We start from the raw sequence: 16,159 nt of genomic DNA, 5'->3' as shown, positions 1-16,159 counted from the left end.
AGATCATCGAGTCCAACCGTCAACCCAACACCACCATGCCCACTAAACCATGTCCCTAAGCGCCTCATCTACACGTCTTTTAAATACCTCCAGGGATGGGGACTCCACCACTTCCCTGGGCAGCCTGTTCCAATGTTTAACCACTCTTTCAGTAAAGACATTTTTCCTAATATCCAATCTAAACCTCCCCTGCCGCAACTTGAGGCCATTTCCTCTTGTCCTATCACTTGTTACTTCGGAGAAAAGACCAACACCCACCTCGCTACAACCTCCTTTCAGGTAGTTGTAGAGCGTGATGAGGTCTCCCCTCAGCCTCCTTTTCTCCAGGCTAAACAGCCCCAGTTCCCTCAGCCGCTCCTCATAAGACTTGTTCTCCAGACCCCTCACCAGCCTCGTTGCCCTTCTCTGGACACGCTCCAGCACCTCAACGTCCTTCTTGTAGTGAGGGGCCCAAAACTGAACACAGTATTCGAGGTGCGGCCTCACCAGGGCCAAGTACAGGGGCACGATCCCTTCCCTACTCCTGCTGGCCACACTATTTCTGATACAGGCCAGGATGCCATTGGCCTTCTTGGCCGCCTGGGAGGAACTTTGGAAGGAACTTCATAACCAGGAGCATAGTGCAATCTCCATGGATTCCCCATCCACAGCAGTTATCAAGCCGTGGCTAGTCAAAGCCATGGTTGACATAATCTGGTGTCAGTGACAGTCCTGCTCCAAGCAGGGCTTGGACTAGAAACCTCCAGAGGTCTATTCCCACCAACATTTCTTTGATCTTATGACAAACAGAAAGCCACCTATACACAGCTTGAACACTTTTTTTCTAGTCTGTGATGTATTTGTAAAGTAATAATGCATTTTTTCTGTATTTGTTTCTCTAAAATGTTTATAGATGGTGGACTGTTGCCCTTTCTTCCTTTCTCATCACTCATCATGTCAGCTGACTGCACATTTCATTTTCTGTTACATTTTGTATTCAGTTTTGGGTGGGTGTAGTCAGCCACCTAAATAATATGTGTGTCATTTTGTGATCAGGGACTGAGTACTGAAAAAAAAAATATTAATAATTCTCTGTTGTTGTTAATCTTCACAGGATTGCAATTAATTACACTTTGGGGAGTTGATCATCAACACAATTCCCTGCTGACTATCTAATACTGTTCACCAATACCAGATAAAATCACTCAATGAATCACCATGAAATTTAACTTCTATGCATCAACAAAAAAGTATATGAATTTAAGTTTTTTAATTGCCAGATTTGTCCACCTGGAGTTGTGAATCCAACTAGTTATTTATTTATTGTTCCTCTGACTGCAGTGGTGAAGTGCTTCCTGCCGTATCACCAATAGCTAGGGAAGGTTCAAATATTACACCTATCATTATTGCTTGAGATGACTGCACTGGTGACCAGGAATCCTCCTGTGTGTTTCAGTACAAAAATGACAATTGTGGTAGAAGATTAGGAACTTTTGCGTCTAAGTGTACCAGTTCAAGGCTTTTCCAAGGGAGACGGTTTTGACTTTGTTTTCTTTCTCTTTTACAGTAAGTGCTGTTGCTCAGCAAGTCCTGTGGAACTGCTTAATTGAAGACCCCTCTACAGTTTTGCGCCATTTCCTTGAGAAGCTCACAATCAGCAACCGACAGGTAAACTCTTCGTCTCACCAATGTATGTACTGCTTAGAGCAGGGGAGCACAGCTGCAAGCAGAATCACTCTGTGGGCATCACTGGAGAAGAACATTTGCTATTATAACGCAGCTCAAAGGCTTTTAGGCCGTATCATCAGTTGGCTTCAATCTCTGTCCACTAATGTAAATGGGACATAGCTGATTTACCACCGCTAAGGATCTGACTTGCTCTAGGCGAAGCTTTGAACAGCTGCTTAGTGAAGCACAACCCTTTCTGTCTAACACAGGCAATATTGCCTCACCCATGCCACTCTGTTCAGCTTTCTCTGAAAGATGGGGGTGGCCTTGTCTCTCCCTGGTTTATTAGACCATTTTCTAGTGCCATGGCTAAGCTTTATGGAAGAAAGTCATACCAGTTCTGACTGGATGAAAGGCAGTGAGACTCTCCATACCACTTTCTCAACTGCCACTCACTGTACGATATCAATAATACCACTGCCCTCATCTTCCAAGCCACCACCTAAGAACTGACTACAAAATGAATACTAAACCTCAAGAAAGGCCAGGAAAGGCTGCTTTTTGGTTCCTTGAGTAATCAGATCTCAGTGGCCCTCACTATTCCTGAGACTTCTCAGACATAGTCCCCAAAGCTTCCATTTAAGTTCAGAGGGTCGCTTCTGTTTGTTAAGTATCTTTGAGAAGGAAGCTATACGCTGTCCAGCCTCAGCGGCCTCTGAGCTAGCATAGTCTGCTGTTTTACCATCTCTTCATAAGCCTACTACGACCATGAGTACAGAACGCAGAGAACAGGTGTATTTCCTTGGAAGCTTTCAGCAGATGTATCGTCATGGGTTGTCCTATGCATATTCAGGCCCCTAACGCTAGCTCAAATCTGCTGTGGGTTCAGAGGATGAGGGCCATAGAAGAAATTTATGATATGGTCTGTCTGTCCTTAGCTGACAGTGAGGTTCCTTCCACTCTACACCCCCTTCCCACCATAAGAAATGTATTAGTCTACATTTAAAGCAGGCAGCCTCTAAAGGAAGACAAGTTAGATTCTGCCCCCACCTCCTACCCAGCAGCCACAGCTATTGAGTTGAGCTGAACTTGATTTCACAGATCACCTAGGCAGTCATTTGTTGTGATAAGCAACACAGGGATTATCACAGGGAGAGGAGTGCAGAATCAGTCAGTACAAATTGCAATAGGAGGTATTGGCCTCTCTCAGATAAAAAAGAAAGATGTTGACCTGGGTGCTGTGCCCTGGGCCTTATTTTGGGAAATGTGGGAGCAGTCACAAGCATATAGTTCTACTTCATGCACCAAGAGACAGAGCTGAACAAGGGAGTACGGAAAAATGGGAAGAAACAAAACGAGGGAGGACAAAAGGGAGAAATCCATTCTCCATTTTGAGAGGGAAAGAAAAAACACTTGCCTTTCTTCCAGGATGAGCTGATGTATATGTTAAGGAAGCTTTTGTTGAACATCGGAGACTTCCCTGCCCAGACATCTCACATCCTCTTTAACTACTTGGTGAGTAGCTTGTGGGTCCACTGTGCAGCCCAGCATCTCACCTCTGACTGCATGTGTCCTAAGAAGTTAATGTCAGAATCTACAAGGAAATAAATGTTCATAACTTTTCCTTTATAGCTCATACCTGCTTCTGGCTGTGGATGCAAGTCGACAGACTTACACCAGCCTTTCATTCCTTCTAGGAAGAGGAAAAGGAACCTTCAACTTTTTATAAAACCTCTAAGCAACCTGTCATGGATTTCTGAATTGAACCATGGACAATGAGTTGTAGACCAATAGAAGGATCCCAGTGACAGAAAACTTTAATTATTTTACTTAATTTTGATTCAGAAGGTGCTTTGCTCTTGGACAGTCCTATTGGAGCAAATCTAGTAGCTTCTTTCTAGACTGTGGAAAATGGATTTGCTGCAGTTCTTTCAATTAGGAGATGAAAAAACAGACAAGATGTATGCTACTCCAGGAGCCCTCTGTTGTTTGTGAGTTGTCTATATGGCAGTACATCAGAGCAGAAGGCACAGGAATTCTCTTACTGCAGAGGTTCTCCCTTTTCCTCATCTACAATGGCTTTTAACGCTGGGCTGCAACAGTACTTTTTGCCCCCACCCCTCATCCTCCTAGTACAGGCCGATTGTTCTGTAGTATGTATAAACTTTCAGGACGCAAGTTTAATGAGTTTATCCCTCTGAGTGAAGACAGGTAGAAGAACAATATTCTTGTTCTCTGTTTATACTATGCTCTGCACAGTTAAAAGTGTGTATAACCTGATATTCCTCTTACTTATTACCTGCAGGTAGGACTGATCATGTATTTTGTACGCACGCCATGTGAATGGGGCATGGATGCCATTTCTGCCACACTTACCTTCCTTTGGGAAGTGGTTGGTTATGTAGAAGGACTGTTCTTCAAGGATCTCAAACAGACTATGAAGAAGGAACAATGTGAAGTGAAGCTGCTGGTAACTGCCTCAATGCCAGGTATAAGAAATGAGTCTTTAAACCTCCTTCACTTCCAAGTTCATGACCCCTTCTACCAAAAAGGAGCTCCATCAGAACTGGATCTGAAAAAGCCCTGCTACAAATGGCTGCGTATTCTAAGTCAGTTTTCCTTGAGTTGAGGATTCAGTTGGTAAATTCCACCTCCAATTCCCTCAGATTCAGAAGCCACTTTAAAAGCTCTAAAAGAAGCAAACAGAAAATGAATTAGAACAGTCTTTTCAACCCAGAGCTTTGTGCCAGTGAAAGTGGCTGTGAAAGGCTGGCAGGATGATCGTTGTAAGACTGCACCATTCAGACTCAGTTTGATTTGATGCAACCTCTCATTTAAGTCTTGAGAGAGCCCAAGAAAAGCATGCTGTGAGCCTAGGACGTCATGAGTCAGGCAAGAGATATCTTGCTGAAAAACAGATTTGACCTTTTAGGTTTGTTCCTTCCTCAGAGTGACGGTTGCTGCTAAAGCCAGCTCAATCCTTTAGGAACAGATCGATTTCTCATTAACTGTAGAAGTGTGAGACTATGCTAACACTACATAATGGATTCCAGACAGGACCAGTATTGTCTGTCTGCCCAGGAATGAATTTTAACTATCACTTTTCCTCCATGGGCAGTCTTCTGAAATTGAGTTAATTAATGAAGCCAGAGAGAATGAAACTGCTTTTCTTCCTTTAGGCACAAAGACTCTTGTCGTGCATGGACAGAATGAGTGTGACATCCCAACTCAGTTACCAGTCCATGAGGACACACAGTTTGAGGCTCTTCTGAAGGTAGGAGTGAGTTTTTGAACTGGACAAACTGCTTAATAGTACATTTACCTGCCATACCTGTATGCCAGCAATACATTCTGCCTGATCATCCTGTTTCAGTGTGGGAGAGAGAAGTTTTGCTGTAACAGCCATTTCTGTCTCCGTATGAGGAGAGCTTGGTTGCAAGAAACAGGATCCCATATTAAAGATAATAGAAATGCCCTGACCTCATAGACAGCCAAAACCTCACAAATGCAACTACATTTGAAGACACTGCAGTTTGTTGGGTATTTGCTGTATACTATCCTTCGGATAAATATATAAATCATTTAAATGTTTGGTTTTATCAACGCTAAAGACTAAACAGAATGACCAAGATCAGAGCAGAAATGATGGTTCAGGAGCCACAATGGTATCTTGGGATCTGGGAGATGTGAGGTCAGTTCCCCCTTCTGCCAAAGATTTCCTGGATGGCCTTAACCAAGCCACATAAGAAACAGATTTGTAAAAGCCTTCAGTTTGTCCAACTATGTTAAATTTTAATGGGAATCACACATCTCAGTGCTTTGAAGAATCTGAACTTTAGTGTCTCTGTACATCACATATCACTAAAGTTTGATAAATACATAGTATGGAAATACAAGCTGCAATACCCATGTGGCTCATATAGCCAGACAAATATGTGTGATATGAAGACATCAAAGTAAGTAACATCAGTCTTCAGGACTGTGATATCAGCATGCCTTGATTATCACAAACATATTCATGTACTTTATGATTAAAAAAAGAAATTAAGAATTAATGCCAGAAGAATGTACCAGCCTGACTGAGGCATGCAGGTTTTTGCCTTTATACATTATTAGGTGGATATTCTTCTTTTGGATGTTGTGGTCTTTGTACAAGACAGCTAGTAAGTAACAGGATGTTTTTCTTTCTTTCTCTTCAGGAGTGTTTGGAGTTTTTTAATATACCTGAAACACAGTCTTCTCATTACTTTTTAATGGATAAGCGATGGAATCTTATTCATTACAACAAGGTAAGGCAAAGGTCAGGTCCAGACAACTTTGTTCTTTCCATCATGTCCCTTTTAAACATTGGGTTATCTAAAGGAGAACAAGCAGCCCATAAACAGACAGAATTCTGTCCTGTGGGCACCACATCTTGGGTGTTTAGTTGTGTGTGGTGAAAGATTGCAGTTTGACAGAAAAGGGAAGAAGCAGAAGTGGAGTCCCTTGCTCTTAAGTCATTAATGTCTGGCTTTCTTAGAAAAGAGCAAATTTCTCTTCTGTTTATGCTCTTCCATGATGCCTGACACTGTCTGAAAGCCCCTACCCAAAAGCTTCAGAAAGGGCTAAAGGGCCTTTTATTCATTTCTGTTGAGTGATGCTGTTACGATTGCATTTGTTTAAAATACACTTGTTTCCTTTTCTGGCAGACCTACGTCCGTGACATTTATCCTTTCCGGAGGTCAGTTTCTCCCCAGCTCAACCTGGTGCAGATGCATCCAGAAAAAGGTCAAGAGCTCATTCAGAAGCAGGTATCTTACTGTTACCAAACACCTCTGCCCAGAAACAAACCCTGTAAATAAACCTTTCTTTTTCCTTTTAAGGCCTTCACTCGTGCTGCATGCAGATAGAGAACTTTGCTGGAGAAGTAGCAATTGGCATGAAATCTGCCCTGGTGCCATTGGACAGGTGTACTGTATTTTAAGAAGAGTCAAAGAATGCAATGTGAATTCCTTCCCACTCTCTCCAGCCAGCTTCTTTTAGGCGGATCATTTTGCATTCTTCTACACTTGGCCAGAAGAGCTTCAGTTGCCTCAGCTTCAAAAGTTGCTTATTCCTTTCTTTAACATGACCTCTGGCTCTTTAGGAACCCATTTAAGACCTTTTCTTCTCAAGTCTGTCTGGCTGTGGAGCAGGAATTATCTGTTCTACCTTCCTCTCTGTCCTCTCACTGTAAAGAATGTTACCTGCCTCTCTTCCTTGTCCTGCTCTCAGATGCTAGTCTTACCATAGCTACTCCCAGAGGCACAGCAGTAGCGATTGTTTTGTCAGGGAAATATCTGCCCTCAGAAGAGCACTGTCCTCCAACTTCCAGCCTCATGACCTGATAATCTGTCCAATCCTGCTAATGTTCTGCAGCTCCCAGGAGCTTTCCCTTAGGAACTAAACCCTAACTAAAGTGGCAGGGCAGTGCCTTTAATGTGCTGCAAACCCCTACAAGTATCATTTCCTTAGACAGTAAGACAATGGTATTGAGCTTACTCTATCTGTAGAAGCCACATGCTCTGTTTTCCACAAAAGCAAATTTGTCTCAGTAGCACAGGGTTGAGTGTTTAGGGAAAAGTTGCTCTAGCTGTATCTGCAAAGGATGATAATAAGCAGGAAATAAAAAGGAGGGGGATGTGGTTATACTGTATGAGTTTGGTATTAACAGTTGTATTATTCTAGCCAAAAAGCAGCTACTGTAGTTGTGTCCCTGGCAATGTGAGTGCAGGGACAGGAAAATATCATCAGGAGTGTTATAAAAAGCAGCTATAAAGCTGCTTAAGAGGGACTAGCAGCTAAAATAATGGAGAATATAGTTAATTCTCTCTCATATGTGTACGGTACAGAATAGGGAAATATTTCATGTGCTGCATCTGTCAGTAGAAAGTCTATAAAAATCTGAAATTACTTGGGATCATTTTGATTGCTTCTCTGGCAGAAATTATGCTCACTGTGGTTCTAGAAGATGCGTCCCACATATCAAATAAATTAGTTTAATATGCCCTACATGACCCCAAAAGATTAAAATGGCCTGACCAGTTTTGTCAGGGCGTTATTTTACACTCCACATTTTTCTATTTAGAGTACTTAGAGGCCAAAACATTTCTAAGGTAAAACTTAAATCAAGTATTTACCAGCCTCTCTGTAGTCATGCTAGAAGTTGCTGGACAACATCCAGCTTCAGCAAAGAAAACAGCACTGCAGAGTCTACCCACAGAGCAGCAAGCCATGGAAAAGTACTTTCTTTACTGTTGATTGATTGAGCACCCAATTCTAAGCTGAGTGCACTTCACAGCAAGGTCATAGCAACTGCAGGATGTGGGAAGCTGAGCTTTGTCACATGTTAAGCCACATGCTTCAAGTTTTGGCTTCATCCCAGTAGCTAAGAGCTGTCTCGAAACTGCTTCCAAAGGCAGTTGCTTCTACTACTGAGCATCACTCTGCCTTATGGTTACTTTTAGCACCAAAATAAAATAGCTAGCCTAACTAGTCCTACCAGTCAGAAGTTCAAAGGAGGCTGGTAGCATGAAACTCAGTTTCCCAGTTGTCGTAAACCAGAAGCGATAATCTGAAGTCAGCAGGACTTTGCTTGTCTACAGTAACTCAGAATCTGGTCTGTTTTGTTTTATTGACTACTTTTCTTTTGCAACCATACATACACTTTCTATGGCCAGACACGAGCCAGCCTCAACCCAGAAGGTAGATAACCATTCCAACCTCTTGTTGACTATAGTCTAAGACCTTGCAGAGAGCAACTGCAACTGTATGGCTTTCAGTTTGGAGTTGGTCTGCCCCTGACAGCCTTGGGGCTCACGCTGGCAAAGATTACATTAATCTACAAAAGACCGCATGGCACAGTTGCAAAGTGTTTGACCACCGCTCAGGGTCCTCTGCAAGACTGAAATAGAAAGTGTTGTTAAAACCTCTTTTACAAATATGATACATCTTTGCTGAGCTGGGCTGAAGAACAGTGGTCACCCATATTCTAGCAAAAGGGTGCAGCACTATCCCTGTGAATTTCAACAGGTTCCTCTGGGCCGTGAGTGCACCATCCCGCCCATCAGAGGAAGTCATGGAAGCTAACCTAGAAAAGTGCATATACGTTGTAAAGAACTTTTTGATCAGACTGATTCTGATCCTTGTCTCTTTTTCTCTCAGGTGTTCACCCGCAAGCTAGAAGAGGTGGGGCGGGTGTTGTTCCTCATATCGCTGACACAGAAAATCCCTACTGCCCACAAGCAGTCCCATGTATCTATGCTCCAGGAAGATCTCCTCCGCTTGCCTTCATTTCCCCGAAGTGCCATTGACGCCGAGTTCTCACTCTTCAGTGATCCCCAAGGTATGGCCTTTTGATAGCTTTCTCTGGTGGTTGTACAGGGCCCAGAAGGTTTCTGTGAGGCACTTCATTTGCCTTAAAAACATGCAGGCTTCATTTGCCTTAGACACATACAGACTTGTAGCATTACTGAAAGCTGATAAATCTCTTCCTAGTGAAAATGATACATAGCTGTTGGTTTGTCAGCACAACACCAGAAAGGGCTTTGCTGTTAGAGGTCTCCAGACAAAGCTACTTTCTTTGGACCCAAATGAGAATAAGTTATAATTATGTATTAAAATTATGCATGAAACTACAGCTGGAATACTGTGTCCAGTAGCATAACTGCACCTAAAAAGGATTGCTCAGAGTCCTTTGCCATCCACTTTGAGGAAGCAATGGACTTTCAATGAAGATTAGGCAAATTCTGCAGCAGGGATGTAGAAACAGCCCTCTTTTTTAGAAACTTTGATCTGAAAGTCAAGTAGCGTTTCCAGCCTGACTTGGGGATTAAACAGGCCCCTGTTGCAGGATGGTAAGCATTGGCAGGTTCTGTAACAGGCCCGAAAGGCACTTGCTTTCAGAAGCATTATTGTAACTATGCATCAATGCCCTGTAATGTGTGGGACACCTGAAGCATAAAAATTCAGCATAAATCCACACAGCCATTCAGGTTGTGTGGAGCAGTTTATGCATGTACAAGCTCAGATCTGCTTGCACTTTATAAGAGGAGAATTTCCAGCCAGTGGGGAGCAGATTTAATGAGCTGTGTGATATTCATCATTCTTCGTCTTCATGTGCGTTGCTTTCAGTCAAGGTTTGCTCAAGCCCTGTGGGCACTTCCAGAAGTACAGGATGGGTGAAATCATTTTAAAAAGGCAGAACGATGGTCAGTGTTGTGGGATGGTTGTTTGGAGAGGCCTTTGGCCTCTGGGAATGTTGTGAGGCTGGCTGTGGTGGACTGAGTTGATTGCTGTTGCCTCTTCTCCCCCGCAGCTGGGAAAGAGCTCTTTGGTCTGGACACTCTTCAGAAAAGCTTGTGGATTAAGCTGCTGGAGGAGATGTTCCTTGGCATGCCCAGCGAGTTCCCCTGGGGGGATGAGATCATGCTGTTCTTGAATGTCTTCAACGGTGCCCTGATCCTGCACCCTGAGGACAGTGCCTTGTTGAGGCAGTATGCTGCCACAGTCATCAACACAGCTGTGCACTTTAACCACCTCTTCTCCCTCAGCGGGTACCAGTGGGTCCTCCCCAGCATGTTGCAGGTGAGCCATTTCCATGAACAATACGAGGGAAGACTTCAGAGCAAGCACTTTGTTCTAGAACTGACTATTAATGGGGAAACTTTAAACTGCTGAGTCCTGGTGAGGTCACAGATTTGGGGGGCCCCAAGAAGGCAAACAACAAAGCCAGGTGGGATGGCCCAAATCAGCATTCCTGAGACTACATTCCCTTTTCTTCTTGAGTAAATTACTACAATTTCTTTTGTTCTTTATGTTAGATAAATGAATGTCTGTTTCCCTTACTATGTACTTCTACACAGAAATGTGAAATTTCTGGAAAATTTTTGGACCTTGGGTCTCCCTCAGTGTTTTTTCCTCTAGAGATGGCTGAAATTTGGGGAATAGTTGAAATATCTGGATTTGCTACTTGCTGATTGAAACTAAATTATATTCACCTCTTTAAGTATGATAATTGTATTATCTGCAATTTAATTAGCAACAGAAAATAACACTAAGTGTTTATGAAAAACTGTATGTTGTCTTTTCATGTGAGTGATGATAAATATTGCAAGTATTTGAAGTGGAGTTTCTCTTCACTTTGAAGTGTACAAGTATGCCTTTTTTCCTGTTGACATTTGGGAAAAATCAGGTACTGGGGAAAAAAAAAAAAAAATAGTTCTTTTACAGATAGAAAGATTATTTCTGCAGGGCTCGAAGACAGTATCTAAATAGAGATTTAGTATTATAATGCAAATGCAGAAAAAACCTATTGTTTCTGTAAAAGAAACAATGACCACAACATCCCTATGTATGTTCATTTTAACATAGTTTGCAGAGCACAATAATTAGGACCAGTGATGAATTTAGCTATCTAAACAAACTCTTTAGTAACTGGAAACTCTTAATATCATGCCTTACATGGTTAGATAAGTATGTATTGGATCCAGGTCTGCAGTGCATGGGTTTATTCATTAGAAAGAAGACATTTTGAAATAAAATAACTTAATAACTTAATTTGAAGTACTTGACAGTAACCATTCAGTCCTGTGAAGGACTGTCCCTTCATTTCCACTTTTCATACTGAGAGAAATTAGTTTTGTAATTCTTTCCTCCTCCCCCCCCTCCTTACCAATTATTGCCAACTACTGAATTAATAAAATACCACTCACAGGAGGCAAAAAAGCAATTCCAAAAGAAAACCCAAGTGTTGCTGAGCTTGTTTGTTTTTGCAGACCCTCACATCTCTGTTCCAGGCACCCAAGATCAGCTGGTTTGTTTGTGGTCATTACAAACAAATTCTTCTACCCCTTCTGGGCTCGAACCAGCCATTAATAGCTTAATTCCTGATGCATACGTGCACATACCCCCACAGGGCTCTTTTTGTTGCAGGTTTTTCTGCTTTCCTTGGTGAAATGCATATACAGTTAATTATTTCCCTTTTCTCAAGTAAATGAGATATCGCAAGCGTAACAGGCCATGGTGATTGACTGTCCTCATAAGCATGCTAGAGGCTTCTGATTGTTCTAAAGACATCCTCATCTCTTCAGCCTACTAGGCTACTGAGGAGTAAATACATCTCTGCAGAGGTCTTGCACACTAATAATTGTTTAGAAACCTTCAGAGTCCTGTTCTGTAATGTGAATTTTGCACTACAATAAAATCTCAGCATTACCTGTTGCCAGCAAATAGCAAGAAAATCCTGCCCACTCCAACCCCAAACCTCCCGCAGACTTGTACCAGCAGAGAAGTGCAGGCAGGCAGTTGAAACGGACAGAAGAAGGAAGCACAGTGAAGTTGTTCCTAGCAATTTATACTGTTTACATAACTGAGAAACAACCCACATCTTTGGCAACACATTGGCTGCATGGTTCAGTGGCCAGCCCTGAAGGAAATGCCACTCTAAAAATCTTAAAAAATCTTAAAAGGGGGTGGAACTGTCACTGTGTTGGAGGACAGGGGGAGTTCAAATTATCTTGACAAACTGGAGATGCAGTATGAAAAAAGGAAAAAAAAACCAGATTATGTTGATCAGGTTGGACAAGCATAGGTCTTTACTTATGAGTAATCAGCCACATAAACATGGAAGGGAAAGTAGCTGATTCAGTAGCATTTCTGCAGAACAGAATACTGAAGTTGTTATAGATCTGAAGCTAAACATGAATCAACAGTGTCCTTCTGTTTAAGGATAAAAAAGAAAAATAAAAGATCTCAAGTGCCATTCTGGGGTGACTATACAGATTTCTATCTTGTGAAAGAAACATGGAATAATTCTGCTGCTCGTCAGCAGCACTCCTGACTTGAAGTGCTGGCTCTGTCCAGCTGTGGGCACTGCACAAAAAACATCAGTTAACTGAAGAGACTGAAGACTGGAACAGGGATGTACCTCTAGAAAACATGTCATATGAGAAAGGACTAAAAAAGCCAGGATCTGATTAACTGAAAAAGATGAAGATTGAGGAAGAAAGCACTAACTGGCTTCAAACAAGTCGAGTGCTTCTGGGAAGGAGAGGGGAGGGATCTACCTCTGATACATAGGACAAAAAATAATGGACTAAAGCTGTGGCAAAGAAGGTTCAAGAGTGACAAGCAAACCTTTTTTCTAAGTATACTTTGTCCCTGAAATGCATTGCCAAGGAGGGCAGAGAAGTCTCCATCCTTAAAAACGTTAGGCAAACATATCAGGAATGACAAGGCTGCAGTTGATTCAGTCTGGGGTTAGGAGATGAAGAGCCCTTTCACTGGAGTAGTACTTCCATGTCCTTTTTCATTTGCTCAGGTATACGCTGACTATGAAAGCAACCCACAGTTACGCCAAGCGATTGAGTTTGCGTGCCGCCAGTTCTACATTCTGCATCGCAAGCCCTTTATTCTGCAGCTGTTTGCAAGTGTGGCCCCTCTCCTGGAGTTCCCTGTGAGTAAAAGCCATTCCCTAGTCTCAGCGTGGGGAAGCCTGTGCATGCAGCCAGCCCCGCATCAGAGATCACAAAGAGAAAACAGCTGGAGCAGCAGCACAGTTCTTACTGAACATGTGCTTACTGCACTTGGTGCTACACAGAACCAGGTCCTGAACTTATTTCTGCATGCTTCTGTTCATCAGCTGATTGAGCAGGATGCTGAGATAATGGGCCACTGGTATCCAGGCTAGTAAATGTGGTCTCGCTTTAAATTTCTGTGTATAAATAGGTTGTAAAAGGACAATAATGATTTGTAACTCTTTAAAGGCAAATCCTTTCTTAGAATCCAGCAATAGGAACTAAAAGCTTAATGCCAAATTTTAATACATGTGAACCATAAGACTGGATTAGCCATGTTTTAAATATTCACTAATTATGTTTTAACATCTTAGTGAGTTAAAACAAGTTAATGGAATTTTTATTTGAAGCGGGACTGCCAAATCTAACTGCACATACACTGTAAGTACACTCATCTTTCTCCTTCACAGGGCAGCGAAGGAGAAAGTTTCTGTTTCTGGGAAGTAAAGCTGTATGCAGTTTTCAGATCATGCTTCCACTGTAGCATCAATCTCTTGAGTCAGGCAAGGCTTACTGTTTGATAGCAGTAAGCTCTTGAACTCCATGTGTGCCCTTTGTCAAAAAAAAAAAAGTTGTCCACACCTCCAGGCAAAGATTCCTGGAATGCACACGGGCCCTGTTGCGGTTTAACCCGGCAGGCAGCTAAACACCACACAGCCGTTCGCTCACTAACCAACCCCTGCCCAGTGGGATGGGGGAGAGAATCGGAAAAAAAAAAGTAAAATTCGTGGGTTGAGATAAAGACAGTTTAATAGGACAGAAAAGGAAGGGGAAATAATAATAATGATGATAAAAGAATATACAAAATAAGTGATGCACAATGCAATTGCTCAACACCCGCCGACCAAAGCCCAGCCAGTTCCTGAGCAGTGGTCATCCCTCCCCCAGCTAACTCCCCCCAGTTTCTATACTGAGCATGACGTCACATGGTATGGAATAGCCCTTTGGCCAGTTTGGGTCAGCTGTCCTGGCTGTGCCCCCTCCCAGCTTCTCGCTGGCAGGGCATGAGAAGCTGAGAAGTCCTTGACTAGTGTAAGCACTGCTTAGCAACAACTAAAACATCAGTGTATTGTCAACATTATTCTCATCCTAAATCCAAAACACAGCACTGTACCAGCTACTAGGAAGGAAATTAACTCTATCCCAGCTGAAACCAGGACAGGCCCTCAGAAAATCAACCACGAATGTCTGTTTTTGAAACAGGATGCTACAAACAATGGAACCAGCAAAGGAGTGTCAGCTCAGTGCCTGTTTGACCTGCTGCAGTCTTTAGAGGGAGATACTCCAGACATTTTGGACATCTTAGAGCTGGTGAAAGCAGAAAAGCCTCTCAAGTCATTAGGTAACAGCAAAGTACCCTTTATTCAGTAATTCTGGTTTGTTGTTTATTGATTCAGCATGCATTTGATGCAGCATTATTTGTTCCAGGCCCTTTTCTTCTCCCAGAGTGCAGTCATATCTGTTTCTTATGCCTCATGAGGCTTTTAAGGTTGGCTTTATCACCACCATCCTTTTGATATTTTCTGCAGGAGGGGAATTGTTAATTTATTTTATTCCAAAGCTGCTACTTCTGCATTGAGCCTGCTAGTCTGAGACTAGCCCCTGGCATTTTGAATTTTATCATCTGTGGGTGAAGAATAAAGATGCCTAATAAACTGTATCTTGCTGACAAGATCAGTGTCATCCTCTCCTCTGCTCCACGTGGGCAGGGAACAAAAGCATCCTCTCCCGTGGGCAGACTATGACTAGTAAATGATGGATGCCATTCAGACATTCAACAGTGCTGAGTTCTAGGGGCGTTGTTGATTTATCACAAAGCAGAATATATACGGCTGTATGATGTATCCAGGACACTGGGTCTCTTGATAGTTATCCATGCAATGCAGCACCTAAGAATTTGGCTGCTTTGTGATTTGCAAGGAAGTAATTTTTGCTGATTTTTATAAGGATCTTCAAGTTATTTCCCAAATTTGCACTTCCCTCGAATAATACTGATTTTGATGGACTGTGAAACCTGTCTAGCCCTAGAGTTAAAGCTTTGTTATATACTGGGATTTTATGGTGCTGCACAATTATATCACAAGTTATAATATAAAATGGTACAGAAACGGAAGATATTTCTTCCTCTTTGTGTATTGTAGTAAACATTTATATAAAAGCTTTGAGTTTTCTATGGAGGGTTATTCAAAGACATCTCTGAAAATTCCCAAGTGTGTGTTGACGATAAGACTGTAGATGAGTACATTGTATGCCTGATATTTTCCATATGAAGATCAGAATTACCTAAAACATCTGACTTCCAAGTTCCATTGTTCAAAATGATTTACACACTTTGGGACCTTAACTTTGACTTGGGCTCCTGTATACCAAAGTCACTTCTGAAAACAGGACTATAGTTGTATTACAAATATTATTCTTTGGATACTTCAGTTTCTTGGTGCCTGGCACTAATTATCCCCAAAGTAGTATTTGTAGTATGGGACTTAAATGCTTTTGAAAACTTTTTCTCAAATCACTAGCAAACCAGACTCACTTTTGAGCTGGTGCCCATGTATAGAAGGGACCAATATAGAAGGGACTTATACCCTACCAGTATAGAAGGGACTTTATTTTCTAGAAGTAAAACTATCTTCTGCCATCAGTGGTGTATCAGCATCATTTTTAGTGTGGTGGAAACATCTAGGAAAAAGCAGAGGGAGCATAAAAATTGTCACTAAATTGACACACGTCCTTGTCATGTATGAGCTTAAGATTTTGCTTGTGATGAGTGATGTTTGAAACGTGACTCCAGTAGCAGCTGTAGTAGGCCTTATGCTCAGCAGTGATTTGACCTACTGAGAACTGTTTCTCACCTACTGAGTTCTTGGACGGCAGGATTTTTTTGTCAAAAAACGGGAGCCTATTGGGGTTTGTTAACA

At 42.2% G+C, this 16,159-nt stretch overlaps 1 protein-coding gene across 5 annotated transcripts in view; it reads left to right on the top strand.

Annotated features, from left to right (window-relative positions):
- Window positions 1-16,159, top strand: part of UNC80 (unc-80 subunit of NALCN channel complex) — a 136,309-nt gene that overhangs the window by 83,164 nt on the left and 36,986 nt on the right. For all 5 annotated transcript variants that reach the window (XM_076342132.1, XM_076342130.1, XM_076342129.1 and 2 more), the window contains 10 exons: window positions 1,547-1,647; window positions 3,076-3,162; window positions 3,953-4,136; window positions 4,827-4,921; window positions 5,847-5,936; window positions 6,336-6,437; window positions 8,830-9,010; window positions 9,983-10,251; window positions 12,986-13,120; window positions 14,445-14,583. In XM_076342132.1, the coding sequence (XP_076198247.1) occupies window positions 1,547-1,647; window positions 3,076-3,162; window positions 3,953-4,136; window positions 4,827-4,921; window positions 5,847-5,936; window positions 6,336-6,437; window positions 8,830-9,010; window positions 9,983-10,251; window positions 12,986-13,120; window positions 14,445-14,583 (1,383 nt within the window). The remainder of the gene's footprint in view (window positions 1-1,546; window positions 1,648-3,075; window positions 3,163-3,952; window positions 4,137-4,826; window positions 4,922-5,846; window positions 5,937-6,335; window positions 6,438-8,829; window positions 9,011-9,982; window positions 10,252-12,985; window positions 13,121-14,444; window positions 14,584-16,159) is intronic.

The sequence above is a fragment of the Aptenodytes patagonicus genome, chromosome 6, assembly GCF_965638725.1.
Source record: "Aptenodytes patagonicus chromosome 6, bAptPat1.pri.cur, whole genome shotgun sequence".
Classification (NCBI taxonomy): domain Eukaryota; kingdom Metazoa; phylum Chordata; class Aves; order Sphenisciformes; family Spheniscidae; genus Aptenodytes; species Aptenodytes patagonicus.
The sequence above is the reverse complement of the archived record's forward strand: the minus strand, read 5'-3'. Positions and strand labels throughout refer to the sequence as shown.